At 40.4% G+C, this 19,853-nt stretch overlaps 1 protein-coding gene across 2 annotated transcripts in view; it reads left to right on the top strand.

Moving 5' to 3' along the window:
- Ac76E (adenylate cyclase type 2 Ac76E) overlaps nt 1–19,853 on the top strand; it is a 943,073-nt gene that overhangs the window by 777,762 nt on the left and 145,458 nt on the right. For both annotated transcript variants that reach the window (XR_014443972.1, XM_083143984.1), the window contains exon 11: nt 12,924–13,056. Coding sequence is in view for 1 of the 2 variants with exons in the window: in XM_083143984.1 (XP_083000110.1) it covers nt 12,924–13,056 (133 nt within the window). In the remaining variant the exon portion in view is untranslated. The remainder of the gene's footprint in view (nt 1–12,923; nt 13,057–19,853) is intronic.

Raw genomic sequence — 19,853 nt, 5'->3', positions numbered from 1 at the left:
TTAATACATATTTGAGCAAGTGTCACATGTTCGTGTAAATCCTTCTTGCTCTCAAAAAAGCTATGTTTATATCAAGATTTCCTTTTTTTAAAAATATATATATATATATATATATAATTTTATTAATAATTGTTGAAATGTAATGGGGAAGGATATTCGAGTATACAGAATTCGTATTGGAAAATCTGACGGTAGGACATAAGTAGGAAGATCAATACGAGGTGGAATACCAGTGTTAAGATGGGACCTGAATGAAATTGCTAGGGACGGTCATAAGTAGATTGATCTTGCCCAGGATACTGACAGATGGAAGACTTATGTTGTTGCAGCAATAACATTGAGGTTAAGGATTGCCAGAGATCTAGTTTGTTTGAAATGTACAGAAAAGTAACTATATTATCTTCTCTCATAACCTGGAGAAGCAACTGAGTTTTTCATTTCAAAATGCAACTGAATTGCAGTTTCTCATTTCAAAAAGCAACCGAATTCCAGTTTCTCATTTCAAAAAGCAACTGAATTACAGTTTCTCATTTTAGAAAGCAAATGAATTACAGTTTCTCATTTGAGAAAGCAACTGAATTACAGTTTCTCATTTGAGAAAGCAACTGAATTACAGTTTCTCATTTCAGAAAGCAACTGAATTACAGTTTCTCATTTCAGAAAGCAACTGAATTACAGTTTCTAATTTCAGAAAGCAAATGAATTACAGTTTCTCATTTCAGAAAGCAAATGAATTACAGTTTCTCATTTCAGAAAGCAACTGAATTACAGTTTCTAATTTCAGAAAGCAAATGAATTACAGTTTCTCATTTCAGAAAGCAAATGAATTACAGTTTCTCATTTCAGAAAACAACTGAATTACAGTTTCTCATTTCAGAAAGCAACTGAATTACAGTTTCTCATTTCAGAAAACAACTGAATTACAGTTTCTCATTTCAGAAAACAACTGAATTACAGTTTCTAATTTCAAGAGACAACTGTGTTACAGTTTCTCATTTCAATAAGCAATTTTGCTACAGTTTTTTTTTTAGTTCAAGAAGCAACTGAGTTACATACACTTTCTCATTGCAAGAAGGAACTGTGTTACAGCTTCTTATTTCAAGAAGCAACTGGGTTACTGATGCACATTTCAAGGAGCAACTGGGTTACTGATGCACATTTCAAGGAGCAACTGAGTTAGTTTTTCATTTCAAGAAGCAACTGAGTTAGTTTTTAATTTCAAGAAGCAACTGAGTTAGTTTTTCATTTCAAGAAGCAACTGACGTGAGCTACATCTTATTATTTCAAGAAGCAACTGAGATACAGCTTCTTATTTCAAGAAGCAACTGTGTTACAGTTTCTTATTTCAAGAAACAACTTAGTTACAGCTTCTTATTTCAAGAAACAACTATGTTATAGTTTCTCATTTCAAGAAGAAGCTGAGTTATCGTTCCACATTACAAGGAGTAACTAACTGTGTTACAGTTTCTTATTTCAAAAATCAATTGAGTAACAGTTTCCGTTACTCGTAACGCTATTACTACAGAGCACAAACATAAATTATCCATTATGTCCAACTGCAATTGTGAACTTGTAGCCCTGTGGGAATTTTTGTGTTGATATTTTAAATGTTCCCCATAGCAGGTAACTCCCTTGTCTTTCCCAGAATTGAGGTTAACTGGGTATAATTAACAAGCTACAATGCCGTGCGTCTACTACACACCGACAGGATTTAATTAGATTGGGCGCCGCGCTTGTTTAGGCTTCCAAGTATTAATTAGTGGAAAGGAAACTGCAAAATGTACACGAGCAAGCAGCTGGAGAATTGCGTTTTGGTTCCCGTACTTTACTTTAAAAGGCTGGCTTCGAAGCTAACCAAGTTAATATTGGAACAAGGGGAGCAATATCAAGGCCACAGTAATGGTGAAGTTATAAGCTGTTGGCTTTCCGAAGTACTCACTCGCTCTAGATCTGTATTGATACGAGTCCACCTTTCTGTGTGGGGTTAAAAGATTACATGGAAAGCAAAATTGCTGATGGAATTTGTTCACAGTAAAGAGTACACCAAGCGCTGTGCTAAGACTTGCTGTGACTGAAAGCTAAGTTTGTTGTTACTGATTCCATTGTTAATGTCAATTCATTCATCTTTGACAGGGTAAACGTAATTGATTGTATTTTGTGTTATTGCTAAGCAACGAGTTGGTGTCAACAATTGAATGGAGACGTAACGGTTAAAGAGATGTAACAAGAAGTTTTGTGTAATTCGATACACGTTATACAGAAGTGAAAGTTAATGCATATCTTTGATGATTGCTAATACAACAGCAAAACAGTGTTTTGTGATTTATGACATAAGTACACTGCTTATGTTAACTATAAGTGGTAAATCCAGGTCCATAGCTAGAATTGATCTGCAGGGGGGCTCACGAGTTATCAGGGGGGCCTTGTAAACCAAGTTCATTTTTCAAAAGTTTAACAGTGTTAAATGGAGATAAATTATGTGAGTGGGGGGATCATTAAGTTACATAAAATTTAGATATATACAAAAACCACATATATCTATATATTTTAAAACATTTCTTGCAGTGTTAATTGACTTCTACTGACATCATCCCTTACTACACACTCCACACTACTTTTTAAGATACAGATATTTAAATCGCACAAGAAAAAAAACGTTTGACGTTACATAAGGAATGGAAATATTGAAAAACGTACGTTTCCTAGCACGTAGATCTAAAAAAAATACTTTTCGCGCTATTAAGAAACATCGTTTCTTATTAAGAACTAATTTTTGTAACGAAAACATTCGAAGAGTGCGAAAAATCGAGGTGTAGAAAAGGTTACCTGAGCCACAACTTCGACCTTCAATGCCTGTCCTTGAAGAAAAGAGGTAAGTTACCTTCTTAGCTTTACTTTTAGCCTTAAATTTTTGTTTCTTCATGTGTCAATGCGGAAAACAGTGAGAAATAGTGTTGGGGGCAGGTGACTTCAGCCAATTTCGAACATGCCTTTAAAAAGGGACTTTATAGATAAAGGCGGGGCCGCGGTAGCGGTAGGGGGCGGTAAGTCAATTACCCCAGCGGCGGAGCCCGGAATCGGTGGGAAATTGTTGTTGACCTTTGACGACAATGAAATCGAAGTCACAGATTTTTGTCTAAACGGGAGGTCGCAACAGGGGCAGCGAACGTACAGATAAAGAATGTAATAGCTGCTGCTGTGTGAATTTATCCTTCACCGAAGCTGTGAGCAAAATAATATCTGCTGTCTACATTTTCACTCTTGACTGCAAACAAATTATACAAAATAGTTTTACCTAATGTCAAGGGGGCTGACGGCAGTGCCAGGTGGGGAGGGGGGGCTGAAGGCTGCCTGGCTACGGGCCTGCTGTTAACTGAGGTTACATGTAGAATGCCCAAGACTTGTTGTTCAGTAATATCTGTGTTACGTGGGATGTCAATCGAAAAATGCAGTCTTGACGAGGACTCAAAGTCAGGTCTCTGATATACCGCGCCATTTCTCTGCCAACTGAGCTACCGAGCAAGCCGGATTTCTCCTGATTTTTCGATTCCGTTGTTTTACCTGCGTGGAATGGTATCTTGTCAGTGATACTATTGGCCTTGAAACACTGATGACGTCGACGATGCAGGCTACCGAGGCACACCTTGCAGGCTACCAAGACTTTGATATTTAGAGCTACAGGAGGCCTATCCTCTCTGCGCCAATATTTTGCTTTGCTATTCAGCCTCAAATTGTATTGATGACCTGGAGATTTTTGGTGTCGGATAATTCTAATCTGTTTAGTCGATTAAAGGAATGCATTTCTTTAATGCTTCAACCTGGATACTTTCTCCTGATTGACGACCCCTGCCGCATACGCTGTCGGTGTATGACTGGTCTCCTCACAACGTAATGGATGCAAATAGCTCGAGTACTAGTGCTCCAAGAACCATAATTTCCATCAACCATCCACATTTTGGCAATTAATCTTGTAGAAATACCAAAAAAGGCCTAACAACTTGATAATGATGATGTAAATGTGTCGTTTCTACAGTTACATGGCAATAGTTTTATATTTTTAATTGTTATATTGTTGTTTATTCATTTTTTATATGCCATGGATACTGAAAATGATAGATCTGTATCAATTAACAATTTATTTTTTCAACGCCACTTACGGCAACAATATCATGATACTATATACGTACAGTGGGATCCATGAGTATTGCCGTGCAAATTGTCCATGACTATTTTCATTAATTTTTCTCTTATATCCTATGTATTTTAAGCGATGGGTTTTTATGTATGTTGTTGCAGAAGTTGTCAACAGCTTGTTTCGGGTTTTCTTTTAATTCTTGAAGCTCATATTGGGTCAAATAAAGTGCAAGAACATGGTGATGGATAATTTGCACGATAATACTCATGGGTCCCACTGTACAAGAATTTACGACGCACCAAAATCCTATTTCCGATATCCATATTAACCTTATTTCTGAACCTACAACTTTGATGTGGATTTTGTATAAGTTTGTCCCCGGAAACATAACTTCACAATATAAATATGTTCATAACCTCCAGAATAAACGATACCAATATAAGTCACAAAATCTCACTACATCATAAGAACAGAAAAGTGTATAATTCTAAGAAAGTGACAACGGAGAATATATTTTCTTGAAAGAAAGTGAGCCGTTAGACTCGACTCTCCCCCACGGTGTCACCTTCTCTACACGCTTGCAATTCTGCCTCTTAGTGGTCATTGCACAGTTTTCTTGCTACTCTCTTTACTACACTGGCACGGGCGCATCCGACCACTGTCGCTGTATGGGTTATTGCCGCACATGATGCTCGGACACCCACAATCATGCCCTTTTGGAACGACGTCAAATCCTGACCACCACCAATTTTAGTCTATACATTCACCACGATACTTCCAGTCGGGGTGGTCATGTGATCAGAGCAGCTGCTGAGACGTTTCTTGCTGTACGGAGTGGTGGTCGCAATTCAGTGAGCACTCGGTGTGTTCATATATGTAAAAGATATATAAAATGTATATTGTCAATGGATTTGAACTGGATATTGTGAATATCTACTGGGCATCCGTTGATTTGTGATGAATGGGTAAATGCAGAAATACCTTGCATTTTGCTTCAGGATTTATATTCATTCATCTATGGATGGAATTTACCAAACAGAAGACTACTGGAAAAGGCACCTTAACGTCAAAGTTTCATTGTTTTAAAGACAAAATATGAAACGAGCCTAACCCTATCAAATAATTTACTATGTTTACTTTATATGTATCTTGCTTTTCTATTGATAGACTGTGTTGTAATGAGAAACAGAATTATGAGCTGAAACTGCCAATTGATCAGTATGTACATTTTCTTCTTCTTTTACTCCTTAATAATTCTTGTTGATTTTAACATATGAAGTTCTATATGTGTAACATTGAATTATCTGTAATGTGTAACCAAAGCTAAAAAAATGTTTTGCAGTTTCTAGAAGAATTATTTTATTTAACTAGATTGTAATACTGAACTAAGTGTTGGTTATAGGGCTGAATCTTCTGATCAGTTATATATTTGAATACTAATCCTAGTATTCTGCGTTAGCAGTGGAAAAGTTTGTGTTACTGAGATAGACATTGCTACCTTAGAAATCTTAATTAGAACTCACCTTGATGAGATATTAATGTTAATTATGTCTCAAATACTAGATTGGTTAGTGAAACTGCTCTTGTGGAAGAACTTTGACCAGTTTCTAAAACCCAATGCCTATGGCAAGAGTGCTTCGTAGCGAAGGTTTTAATAGAATACAGAAACCTGTGAATAATAGACAAGAACAGTCGCGCGAGCCCCGTGCTGAACTGGCAGTAACTTAGCATTTCCCTCAATCCTCGCCTCTGCAATAACTGTTGCCATTTGACGAGGTCAAATGCAGCATGTTGCGAAGTTTGAGGCTCGTGTTTATCGAAAATTCAGGAGCAAGACTCCGGGAGGGATTGTGTTAGGGGGGAGTTGAAGTGGCTCAGAATGAAAGTCTAACGAGATCCGAAGTGAGCCCCGGTGGAATGGAGCAGGTAGAGTGTTTGCTCGTACATGGAAGCAAGGACGAGGTGTGTGTGTCTCATTATAGAAACATCTCCCTCCTATCTCGGGGACGAAGTTTTGAAACTCATTAAGATGAGGTAGGACTTTGCTGGAAAAATGGAGATTCCCTTCCAAGTTTAGTCGAGGAAAGAGCCTGCCTCGTCTTCTTCTGTTGCATATTCTGTGACTTTGTCTGCGTCGTCGGTTTCTCCCGGAGTGCAGATGTGCCGTTTGGAATGAGTTAGGCACCTGGGTTGTTGATGGTGCCATGTTCTCATCTGGAGAAGTAACAGTTTTTACTCTTAATGTCTTAAATGACAGAGTTGTGACTTGTGGAGCCTTTTCTTCCACTCAACCTTATATACATAAAATTATACATACGTTGAACAAAATGTGTATATATAGCTATTACTCGTATGACCAGACACGTACACTACATGGCGCTACAACGCCAGGAGTCCCGGGTTGGATTCCCGGCGTGGGTGTTTGTGAGTGTCCATTCATCATATCATCACTCATCCCCATCTTCGCAATTAGCCAAAAGTTGCATAAAAGCGAAGTAAACATGAAGCAAATCAATCAATCAAACGTACACTACCAGTGGTGTAGCCACAAGGATACAGTGTACTTCCCAATTCGGCATATAATTTAGACGTCACCTCCAGAAGAGACAATATGCTGCTTTCAAAGAACTTTGAGTGCGAATGGCATGTGCTATTCATACGATGAAGCAACGCCATCATCATCCGAGCATTTAGCTCCCTGACGGAAGTATGTCCCTGTATATAGTCTTTCGCAATCTAAGAGATGCAGATACATTATATCCTAATCTTTAGCTGGTGCACGTTACACTTGTCGTTACCTAGGAGATGCAAGTAGCACCTAAATCTTAAGAGGCATGTAGCATATGTCATATTTACTAGGTACAAGTAGCAACTGTTATAAATACAGTAAGATTGTCCCCCGAAACATAGAAGAGTATGAGTGTTCGTTTTAATTCCACAGTGCGAGTTGTCGATTTAAGTCCACAGTGCGAGATGTCGATTTAATTCCATAGTGCGAGTTGTCGATTTAATTCCACAGTGCCAGATGTCGATTTAATTCCACAGTGCGAGATGTCGATTTAATTCCACAGTGCGAGTTGTCGATTTAAGTCCACAGTGCGAGTTGTCGATTTACGTCCACAGTGCGAGATGTCGATTTAAGTCCACAGTGCGAGTTGTCGATTTGAGTCCACAGTGCGAGAAGTCGATTTAAGTCCACAGTGCGAGATGTCGATTTAAGTCCACAGTGCGAGATGTCGATTTAAGTCCACAGTGCGAGATGTCGATTTAAGTCCACAGTGCGAGATGTCGATTTAATTCCACAGTGCGAGTTGTCGATTTAAGTCCACAGTGCGAGATGTCGATTTAAGTCCACAGTGCGAGATGTCGATTTAAGTCCACAGTGCGAGATGTCGATTTAAGTCCACAGTGCGAGATGTCGATTTAAGTCCACAGTGCGAGATGTCGATTTAAGTCCACAGTGCGAGATGTCGATTTAAGTCCACAGTGCGAGATGTCGATTTAAGTCCACAGTGCGAGATGTCGATTTAAGTCCACAGTGCGAGATGTCGATTTAAGTCCACAGTGCGAGATGTCGATTTAATTCCACAGTGCGAGTTGTCGATTTAATTCCACAGTGCGAGTTGTCGATTTGAGTCCACAGTGCGAGATGTCGATTTAATTCCACAGTGCGAGATGTCGATTTAAGTCCACAGTGCGAGATGTCGATTTAATTCCACAGTGCGAGTTGTCGATTTAATTCCACAGTGCGAGTTGTCGATTTGAGTCCACAGTGCGAGTTGTCGATTTGAGTCCACAGTGCGAGATGTCGATTTAATTCCACAGTGCGAGTTGTCGATTTAATTCCACAGTGCGAGTTGTCGATTTAATTCCACAGTGCGAGTTGTCGATTTAATTCCACAGTGCGAGTTGTCGATTTGAGTCCACAGTGCGAGTTGTCGATTTGAGTCCACAGTGCGAATTGTCGATTTGAGTCCACAGTGCGAGATGTCGATTTAATTCCACAGTGCGAGTTGTCGATTTAATTCCACAGTGCGAGTTGTCGATTTAATTCCACAGTGCGAGTTGTCGATTTAATTCCACAGTGCGAGTTGTCGATTTGAGTCCACAGTGCGAGAAGTCGATTTAAGTCCACAGTGCGAGAAGTCGATTTAAGTCCACAGTGCGAGAAGTCGATTTAAGTCCACAGTGCGAGAAGTCGATTTAAGTCCACAGTGCGAGATGTCGATTTGAGTTCACAGTGCGAGATGTCGATTTAAGTCCACTTTGTACATACATAGGCTAATCGAGGCTGTATCTACAGTTTAAAGTGAGGTACGAACTACTTTATGCCTCCAATGAATATTGTACCCGGAACCCTATGATTACAAGGTGATGACGTTACAATACGCCCCTTACACATTGCAACATACCGTGAATGCACGTGGGTCACTCTCTCGACATTTGGGAAGGTGATATGATCAACACCACGCTCCAGTCGCCTTTACCCCCATGGTTGCTCCCAGGCACCCATTTATTAGATGATGCGTGAACCCCAGAACCACCCAATGCTGGAAAAGTTCCCGGATGAAATCTCCAACCCAGGAAATCGAACGGAATGACACTCAGACGCTCTACCGATTGAACCACCGGGATTCTCAACTGCTACAAATGCGCAGGAAAATATATTTTTAAATTCCAGTCAACAAAGTAGTTTTTAAAGGATGTGTGGAGTATAATGCTTGCTTGGATATCCCTTTAGTCAGCATTCGAGATGTATATATTATGATAAGGATATCTCTGGTAATACCAATAACTCGTTGTTTATTCTCAGTGCACGTGCTACAAACAACTGATGACACACTCCTCCATGAACTTACATTGCATAGGTGAAATGCGTTTGTTGGAATATAAATTACGTCCTCTGCTTTCCTGTATAATCTCCGGGAAGAGAACACAGGCACGTAGTGCAAAAATAACTATTGATCCACGCAGCTGTTGTTTCACTCTAAAGTGTGTCATGGAGAGGAAGACAAATCCAACTTTATAACAAAACGTACTGAAGCACTGTTTCACTTTTCACACGCACTAAACGCACGCCCATGAAATTAGGCGGGTGGCAGTAGTTTGCGCTGTTGCCACGTCGGAGCACAACACCGTGCGTTCGGAGGTTTACGAGAATGAAGGATCTCGTTGTACAGTCCTGGACTGTGGGACTCCATTTCTGGGGCCTGTAACAAACTTTCAATTCACACGATCGCCAGCTCTGTATCGAATGGGACTCGAAAGTGCCCTGGAGAAAAACTCAATATGCTGACCATGGCAGAAATGTATTTTATTATAAAACATAAACTAAACGTAACGTTTCAAACTTCTAGAAAGGTTTTCTTCAGACTCTGCACCAAGTACAAATGTAACAAGGTACAAAAACATAACGATATACACAAAAATTACTCCCCTCCAGACTATTAGAAAGTTGTTCTGGAACATTCTAGCAGGTAGCTTTCCCTTATCAACTGTACTTTTACCTGAAAGTGAATGTGATTGGATTCTTTATCTCACGCTCTTTTTCCTTCATTCTTCTTCCTTCTTCTCTCCTCTTTCTCTCTTGTCCTTTCCACTCTTTCTAACACCTCCCTCCATTCTTTGTTTATCTTCAGTCCCCAATTCCAGTTCATTGTGTCTTCTTCACCTTTCTTCTCTATTTCCTTGGCCTCCTTCCATTTTCTCACTAGTATTATCTTCTCCCTGCTTAGCCTCATCCCACTCTGTCATGTCCTGTTTCTCTCGTGTGTTTAAATATCGCATTTCTCTCTCTCTTAAGTCGTACATCATCCCTATGTTGTTTCAACCTGTCTTTCAGCCTCTTTTTCGTTTCTCCTATGTACACACTCTGACATTCTTTACATTTCACTTCGTAGATAATCCCTTCCTCTTCTCTGTTTTCCTTTTTCTTGGTTGCATACATTTGTACTTGGTGCAGAGTCTGAAGAGGACCTTGCTAGAAGGTTGAAACGTTACGTTTAGTTTGTTTTATAATAAAGTAAATTTCTGCCTTGGTCAGCATATTGAGTGTTTCATATCATGGAAACAAGGTTTAATGGTGTTATAATTGCCCCGGAGAGACGCTCGTACTAGGCAACGCAGCCCGGTTGACGTTGCCACACAGTGCGCGGGAACCAGCGACTTTTGTCCCTCTCTCGCTTTGCTGTTCCCATATGTGGCACCAGTGCAATTCTGCCCAGACGCCTATTTTCAAGTCCGTGCGTTTAGTAGAGCATATCCTCTCCCTTCGATGCATGACGTAACAAAAAGAAATCTTAGTAGCCACCTAACCTTCCCTACCTACTCATGTAAGAGCTGGAATTTTCTAGGCACGTACAATTACCATGTAAGTAGGTTAGGCAATACCAGAAAACCTCAACAGTAAAAGCAAAATCCTTCTTATTCATGCCCTGGATTTATTTCCGGGGGTCCTTGGGCTGAAATCCAAGAGCACCAGAGATACGACATGCCTTTCTTCATCCTAGACTGAGAAAACCACTGCTATAGCCCCTATTTTGTTCACAAGCAAGGTGCATTGAAAACTACGTATAGATACAAGATGTGATAGGGGAATCAATCTAAACCGCGAGTAAAGAATCTTGCTTTTTTTAAATGAAATATCACTGTTACCCCATGTTAACTCATTGACAATTGTTTACTATCTGCCTCTTTAATATACCGTATCAATCCATAAGATTGTATTTTATATTAAAAGCCTCTCTGAATGCTTCATGTTGACCAGAGCATTCACTTGTTTATCTCAGTTGTCTCAACCTCTGAGGCATGTAAACAATGCACAGTGTTGTGCTATGCAAACCTCCTGAGCTATTCAGGAAACAGGTAGTTCCTTATGCCTATGGAGTCAGCGGTTTGCATAGTGGCAATTAAAAACACGATTCGGCATGGAGGAAGAGCTCCATGGCCTAGGGAAGATAGAGGTGAGACAAGCTGAGAGGGGACTGACTTTTGGATTGGAATTGAGGAGGGAGAGGAGCTTAGGAGAACAGTGGAGCAAAAGTGAGACGACGCGCTGGTCAACCGATAGAGAAGCCAACAGAGGACTTAGCTTATTTTATTCTTCGAAATTATCTTCATTCGTCAGATAGACAGGTAACTATCCTAAACCCAGCCATGATTCAGGTTCAAAGGTTCAGAAAACCCAACGAGTGACCATTGTCTTTTCTAGTTGATTAGTTCCTAAATCTTATTTGTACCTTTCGCATTTCTAAGCGTTAACTCGTCATGCCAATGACGAGTGCTCTCATCAGAGGATGAATGATGAATAGCTTACATCACCCAGCAATTAATTGCGAAGTGACTGGTTCTGATCCCATCATTCTATAGAATGATACGATACTACATACTACACATCGTGAGGCCAATACGAAGGAATCAACAACATTTGAAACTTTCATGAAATTAACATTTACCAGTGTTAAGCTTCCAATTCAACACATCTAATCTCCACTGTGCAAAGTAAGCCAACTAAATTATGGGGAATAGTACATAATTTTGCCGCGAATACAAGCATGGCGCTAGTGTGGTCTGTTAGTTTCTTTTATTATAATAGCACGTCATAATTTTTTTTTCCAATTGGATTGCGTCAAGTTATTAACAAATGACGGGTTAAAATATGTGTATGTGAATTTAATGCATGACATGTATAACGTATCGTACCCAAGGCGTTAGGTAAAAGTAACAAGTAACAATTATCCTGAACATAACAGGAAGCAGAGAAAGGAATGCGCAATAAGGATTTTGACTCAAAGGTAAGGTGACTGACTCGAGAGTTGGGAGAGAGGACAGTTGGCGAGTGAACGAGATTGTGATAGGATCGGAGATACGAGCGCAAGGGGTGAGGAGAGTGAATTCTGACAGGGTGGTCAGATATGTGACAGTGACAATGGAGATGATTGAGAGGACGATCTGTTGAAATATCCTACATCCTGACGAGAGGCAGGTAAAGTCCTTTCCCTAAATACGTCCATATCGATTCAGTCGTGAAGAGTATAAAACCCATTTATTGTACATGTCAGTTCTTGCCATTCTTCTCGAGTGCAACCTCTCGCCCATCATACTTTAGGCCAAGCGAGTGATAACCATCTGCAAGATGATTGATGAATAGCTACGCCACCCAGGAGACAATTCAGGGTCTATAGTTCGATCCCGACGCATCAATAAGATTGCGTTACGATAAATAATGTTTCGTGTGTGTGTGTGTGTACAATGTAGTATTTGAAACGTTTCCAATGGGGGGGTTCCAATAACTACTTTTGAAGCATCTGGTTATTATACAGGATGTATACATACAGTTTCCCTCTCCGTAGGAGTAAGAAATAGCAACCAGAGAGGGAATTCCCCAAGGTAACGTCGATACATTGCTATCAAGGAACCTCTGGATCGATACCCAGTGATAGAACATGGTTGTTCGGATTCCTAATCTATTCCCGGTTAACCTATCTGTGTAAAAAGTGGACACGAGTCAATCTACCGGAATCCACTAATTGTCTTGGCGCTACTGATCCCAAGCAAGACATTCATCTGTTTACACTGTAGAGCAACCCCTATTTCTAGGGGGCAAAGGAAATACCCAAAATCACACTCTGAGCTCACGATGCATAACCTTAATATAACTCACTATAACTTCCAAATTACCATTACAACAAGACTCTGCATAACTACATGAATAGTTTCAAATACATATTTTGCATGGAGACTGAACAAGTTTTCTTCGTACTAAAAGTGCATTATCTTGTATTGGCAGACGCGTCCACATCACCAAGGCCACCCTGTTGCAGCTGAACGACAGATTCCAGGTGGAGGCCGGCCAGGGAGCAGAGAGGGAAAGTTATTTGGCCGACCACAAAGTTGAGTCCTACCTCATCATTCCACCACCGGTGAGTACTAACTTTACGCCTGCTGGGCTCTTAACGAAAGCTGTTTGTACTGTTGTAAATGCTAATTTGGCTGTAGACAGACGTCCTAATCTCACGAAAGTTTTGCAGATAAATTCTGTGATTGGTGAGCTTGGTCTCTGTTTAGCGAAATACCAATGCCCATAGCGACGTGTTGCTGTCGAATGGGGCTGTTCAAGTAAAGGTAATGCAGGTGGGAGAACAATAGTTCTATCGGTGCGCTTGGATGTAGACAGTAGCAGATGCTGAAGTGGAGGCGTGCAGTCAGCAGCAGTGGCTGAGAAGAGGGCGTGCAGCGAGCAGCAGCTGCTGAAGTGGGTGCGTGCAGCGAGCATAGATGCTGAACTGAGGTCGTGCAGCGAAGCAGCAGCTACTGAAGTGAGGTCGTGCAGCGAGCAGCAGCTACTGAAGTGAGGTCGTGCAGCGAGCAGCAGCTACTGAAGTGAGGTCGTGCAGCGAGCAGCAGCTGCTGAAGTGGGTGCGTGCAGCGAGCATAGATGCTGAACTGAGGTCGTGCAGCGAAGCAGCAGCTACTGAAGTGAGGTCGTGCAGCGAGCAGCAGCTACTGAAGTGAGGTCGTGCAGCGAGCAGCAGCTACTGAAGTGAGGTCGTGCAGCGAGCAGCAGCTACTGAAGTGAGGTCGTGCAGCGAGCAGCAGCTACTGAAGTGAGGTCGTGCAGCGAGCAGCAGCTGCTGAAGTGGGTGCGTGCAGCGAGCAGCAGCTACTGAAGTGGGTGCGTGCAGCGAGCAGCAGCTACTGAAGTGAGGTCGTGCAGCGAGCAGCAGCTACTGAAGTGAGGTCGTGCAGCGAGCAGCAGCTACTGAAGTGAGGTCGTGCAGCGAGCAGCAGCTGCTGAAGTGGGTGCGTGCAGCGAGCAGCAGCTACTGAAGTGGGTGCGTGCAGCGAGCAGCAGCTACTGAAGTGAGGTCGTGCAGCGAGCATCAGCTACTGAAGTGAGGTCGTGCAGCGAGCAGCAGCTACTGAAGTGAGGTCGTGCAGCGAGCAGCAGCTGCTGAAGTGGGTGCGTGCAGCGAGCAGCAGCTACTGAAGTGAGGTCGTGCAGCGAGCAGCAGCTACTGAAGTGAGGTCGTGCAGCGAGCAGCAGCTACTGAAGTGAGGTCGTGCAGCGAGCAGCAGCTGCTGAAGTGGGTGCGTGCAGCGAGCAGCAGCTACTGAAGTGGGTGCGTGCAGCGAGCAGCAGCTACTGAAGTGAGGTCGTGCAGCGAGCAGCAGCTACTGAAGTGAGGTCGTGCAGCGAGCAGCAGATACTGAAGTGGAGTCGTGCAGCCAGCAGCAGGTGCTGAAGTGGAGTCGTGCAGCCAGCAGCAGGTGCTGAAGTGGAGTCATGCAGCCGGCAGGAGGTGCTGAAGTGGGGTGTGCTGTGCAGCGGGCAGCAGCTGATGAAGTGGGGGCGTGCAGCCGACAGCAGGTGATGAAGTGGGGGCGTGCAGCGGGTAGGAGGTGCTGAAGTGGGGGCGTGCAGCGGGTAGGAGGTGCTGAAGTGGGGGCGTGCAGCCGGCAGCAGGTGCTGAAGTGGGCTCGTACAGCGAGCAGCAGCTGTTGGAGCACGGAGTGTGCATCGAGCAGCAGGTGCTAAAGTGGATTCGTGCAGCGTGCAGCAAACTGCTGTACGGAGTGTGCAGGTAGAGGCATCTGCTGCAGTACGGAGCGTGCAGGCAACAGCAGCTTCTGTAGTTGGAGTACAGGCAACATCAAATGACCTAGTGCGAACTGGACATTTCCAACTGCAGATATTTTCAGTTAGCACCTACTTTTAAAGAAGTACATGAAATCACATTGCCTTCACTCATTTATTTTTCCAAATGATGTATTGAACACAGTCTTTACCTCTCAACAATTTTGAGACCGAAACGAAAAGAATTAAATTTATTTGTTATAAGTAGAATTAGTTAATCCTGCCAAGTTACATCTCGCTGCGTTGCATGAGGTTTCCGGAATTAGGACAGACTCCAGTTGAAATTGATGACGGCATCACCCAAGCGAACGCACGTCCCAACACCCTGAACACTCGCACATCCACGTAGCGAGAAGAGTTGCAATGTGGCGTCTCTTGGCAACAGTCCTGATCGTTTACATCGCTGTCTCTGACAGAGACGCATAGCCATCTGGAAACCGAGCAATTTCATAAATTGGTGAGAAATTGCAGAAGACCCGGAGGCTGTAAATATCTTCGGTCATCGCTTCCAACTCAATGGTGTCTGTTATTTCCGTCTGGCGTGGATGGGGTGTTATTTTTTACAACAGATGTTTTCTATTGTTAGCTCTATCGACTGACACAAACAGTGCGGCGAGTCTCGGGGACGAATTCAATAATTTTGATATCCTACAGTAGGCCGGCCCTCTAATGATAACACTGATGAACAAATTCAAACTTTTTTTTGCTCCTTTGAACGAAAATAGGTGATTATTTATAATTCGACCCCGCTGAATCCAAACCTGAAAGTAGAAATGCTGTATCACCTATCGTTTTCCCTGGATTTTCATATTTTGTTTTTAATAAAAATTTAATTCTCTTTGTAATAATACATCGAAACTTGAAATTATTTTTGTTTGTTTGCTCATGAAATAAGATTTAAATATTGAAGTGAATAACTATGAAATATAAAAAAATTAAAAATATATATATAGGACCGATTTTGACTGTTCAATTAAGAAATTTCATGCAAAAAGTGGAAAAAAAACACATTTTTACTCACATTTTCAAAATTTCTTTCTTGAACTCTGCCGTTTGTAACTGCCACCAGAAACCTCTTCCTTGAGGTTCCAACAGTAGTCTGATAACATGTTCTGTACCGATTTTCCTGCATATCGTTTCTCCATGACAGAAATATCCTGGTGAAATCTCTCGCCACATTCGTCGCTAACCGCGTCCAAGTTAGGGGGGGGGGGAAAGTACAAATGCGAAAGTAAAAAGTGGATTTTCAAGGACATATTGCACCCCATGCACTGATAACACTTCAACAAGTTCTTAACAAGTTTCTTGTAGTTGTCAGCTTCCACATTTACAAGAAAATTACAGCATACTTGTCTGAAAGCTAACCATGCGCATTTCTCTTTTTCTGTTAGCAATTCCACAAAGTTGCCATCATGAATGATCTCACGGATTTCTGGCCCAATAAATATGCCTTCTTTTAACTTACTATCACTGAGTTTAGGAAATGTTTTTCTCAAGTACCCAAAACCCTCACCGTGTTTATCCAAAGCCTTAACAAAATTTTTCATCAGCCCTAACTTTATATGCAACGGTGGTAACAAAATCTTGTCTTTCTCAAGTAGAGGGTGATTCCTAACACTCTTCTCTCCAGGAATTAAGTTTTTCCGTATGGGCCAATCCACAATGTTGTAATGTTTATCTTTTGCCCGGCTGTCCCATTCGCAAAGAAAGCAACAAAATTTTGTAAAAAAAGACTGCATGGTCTGGACTGAGGTCTCCGCATATCTGCCAACCATACTTTTCATAATTTATCACTTTTAATATTGTATCCATATTTTCATACGTTTCCTTCATGGTGGAAGAATAGGCAAGGGGTACTGATGGGTATATATTCCAATTATGCAACAATAGTACTTTTAAACTATTCTTAGATGAATCTAAAAATAGTCTCCACTCGTTTGGGTTGCGACTCCTTCCAAGTTCTTGCAGAAGGCCTTCTACATCATTGCAGTAAGTTAACTCATTACTAACAGAAAAAATGTGTCAGTGATTGTTGGCGTTTCCGATATGACACCTTAACACCATCTTGTAATAAATTCCACCCTCGGAGATGAGAACCTAATAATTCCGCTTGATCTTTAGAAAGGTTCAGGTCTCTGACTAGATCATTTAGTTGGGATTGGGAAATAAAGTGAGGTATATTTGGATCAGGAAAATTTTGATCGGTGTTTGAATATGAGGGTCCAGGTTCGTCATCTGGAGAAGCACGGCTTGGTTCTGTTTCATCCACTGTCCATTCTTTAGGAGACTTAGGAATTGGTATAAAATCATGACTCATAGGTTTCGTGGCTGAAGGAACATCAGGATAAAATATGGAATGTTTTGATTTTGAACTATATCCCACTATGTTTGTTAAACAGAAGTAACAATCCGTAGTATGATCTTTCTGTTCTGTCCATATTACAGGGTTTCCGAAGGGCATTGATTTGTGAGTGCCATGTAGCCAACCACGTAAAGTTCGCGAACAATTACAACAAATTACCCTCAAACATAACAAAACAAGTTCGGGTTATTCACACATTTGCGTGACATGGCGAACTCATTAATTGAGTTATAATGAATTTCTTTAGAAAAACAATTATGAATGCTCTGATCGTTTTGTTAAAATACAACTTACACTTCACTTCAGTATACAGAATATTACATTCACAATTTCACGAACATACACAAACATAAAATATGGCTACTCGCGAAGGCTACTCGCGAAGTTATCGGAAAGGAACTTAAGACTAGACTAACCCACAAAAGAACAAATTTTAACAGAGAAACAGGAAATTTCTCTACTGCCAGATGTTTCCTCCTCGAAATATTAAGTGCCAGTCATAAACACACAAGGTGGCTAAAAAGGTTCTTATCCATTTGCTAGGAACCAAACGTTAAGCCGTATGCGGAGCAGGGTGCGGAGATCTGAAACCATAAAACTATAAAATGTGGGTGTTCTGCAAAAACTTTAGGTGATACAGGAAAACGGATGCGATATTCGTTATCAGCACATCTGAATACATAAAGATCACTTGGTTTTATTTAAAGGAGTATTTCATTGTTTATCAGTGTAATCAATAGGAAATTGCCCATTCTGTTGTGATGCTTCTGTATCAGCCCCCTTACGTTGAGTGGCTGATTAACAATTCGTGCCACGACCAGTGCATGGACAATCATCATTCATTCATGCATTATAATAGGACAAATAATCTGCCAAAAATTCACAAATAGGCTTACCTGGATTGATTTACTTTAAAAGTTCGAACCGAACTAAATATATTGTGCCACTATTGAAAATCAAATCCACAACCCCTTGATTACAAGGCAATACATGGGTTCTGTGTTAAATTTTCTTGCATTTATACAGAATGTGGAACGTTTGGTCTCTCTATCTGTACCTGATTTTCTATCTGTTTATCTTCTTTTCATCTGTTTCTTTTCATTTTTTCAGTTTTTTACCATTTCTGTTTTTTCTCTTAAAACAGTAGAATTTATTAATGATAGGATATCAGTTTTACAGGGTAAGTGGTGTAAAATTATTTTAATAAACATACATGCACCAACGGAAGATAAAGATGATAATACTAAACATGATTTTTATACAGAGTTAGAACAAGTCTTTGATAAATTTTCTCAGTATGATATGAAAATTCTGTTAGGTGATTGTAATGCACAGATTGGCAAAGAAGAGACATTTAAACCCACGATTGGTAAAGAAAGTCTTCATGAATTAAGTAATGATAATGGTATAAGATTGATTACTTTTGCAACCTCAAAGAATTTAATTGTGAAAAGTACCACTTTTAAACATAAAGATATCCATAAATATACCTGGTCTTCTCCAGATGGTAAAACTCATAATCAGATAGATCATATTCTCATTGATAAGAGAAGGCATACTAGTATAATTGACGTTCGTACACATAGAGGTGCTGACTGTGCCAGTGACCATTATTTAGTAATTGCTAAATTAAGAGAAAGACTCTCAGTGATAAATCATAAGCAACAAAATCTAAAAGTTCTAAAATTTGAAACAGGAAAGTTTACTGATGAAAGAATTAAGAAAGATTACCAAATTAAACTGCCAAATAGATTTGATGTTTTGCAGGATTTAAATGATGATGAAAATGTAAATGAAACAGACGTAAATCAGAATGGGGAACACATACGTAATGCAATAGAATCAGCAGCTAAAGAAAGTATAGGATACCTTAAACCGAGAAAAAGTAAGCCATGGTTTGATAATGAATGTCATAATCTAATAGAAATAAGAAATCAGGCTAGACTTAGGTGGTTAAATAACTCTGATGATACAAATCTAAGCAATTATAATAGAATAAAGCGAGAAGTTAACCGCACGTTTAGAAGTAAAAAAAAGATATTACTTGAAAAGCAAAATTAACGAAATTGAAACAAACAGCAAAAACAAAAATATCAGAGATTTATATAAAGGTGTAAATGAATTTAGAAAGGGGTGGCAACCTAAAGTAAACTTAATAAAAGATAAAGACGGTGATTTTCTAGCTGACCCAAGCGATATTCTAAATAGATGGAAGAACTACTTTAATGACCTTTTAAATGTTCATGTAGGAGATAAATCAGAAGTAAATTAAGTGCACACAGCAGAACCTTTAGTTCCAGAACCTAACTTGACTGAAGTTAAAGATGCTATTAAAAGGCTAAAGAATAACAAAGCACCTGGCATTGATTTAATACCAGCTGAGTTAATTAAATATGGTGGAAATTCATTAATATGTCAAATTCATAAATTAATTTGTTTAATATCGAATAAAGAAGAAATCCCTCAACAGTGGAAAGAATCCATAATTGTTCCTGTGTTTAAAAAAGGTGATAAAATGAACTGCAATAATTACCGTGGAATTTTTCTACTCTCAACAACATATAAAATATTATCTACCATTCTTTTAACAAGACTAACCCCATATGCTAATGAAATTATAGGTGATTATCAATGTGGATTTAAACGTAACAGATCAACTACAGATCAAATTTTTCACATCAGACAGACACTTGAAAAAAAAGTGGGAATATAATCAAAAT

Source organism: Lepisma saccharinum, chromosome 22, assembly GCF_977018435.1.
Source record: "Lepisma saccharinum chromosome 22, izLepSacc3.1, whole genome shotgun sequence".
NCBI classification, from domain to species: Eukaryota; Metazoa; Arthropoda; class Insecta; order Zygentoma; family Lepismatidae; genus Lepisma; species Lepisma saccharinum.
Note: the sequence above shows the minus strand (reverse complement) of the source record. Positions and strands in the feature narration are given on the sequence as shown.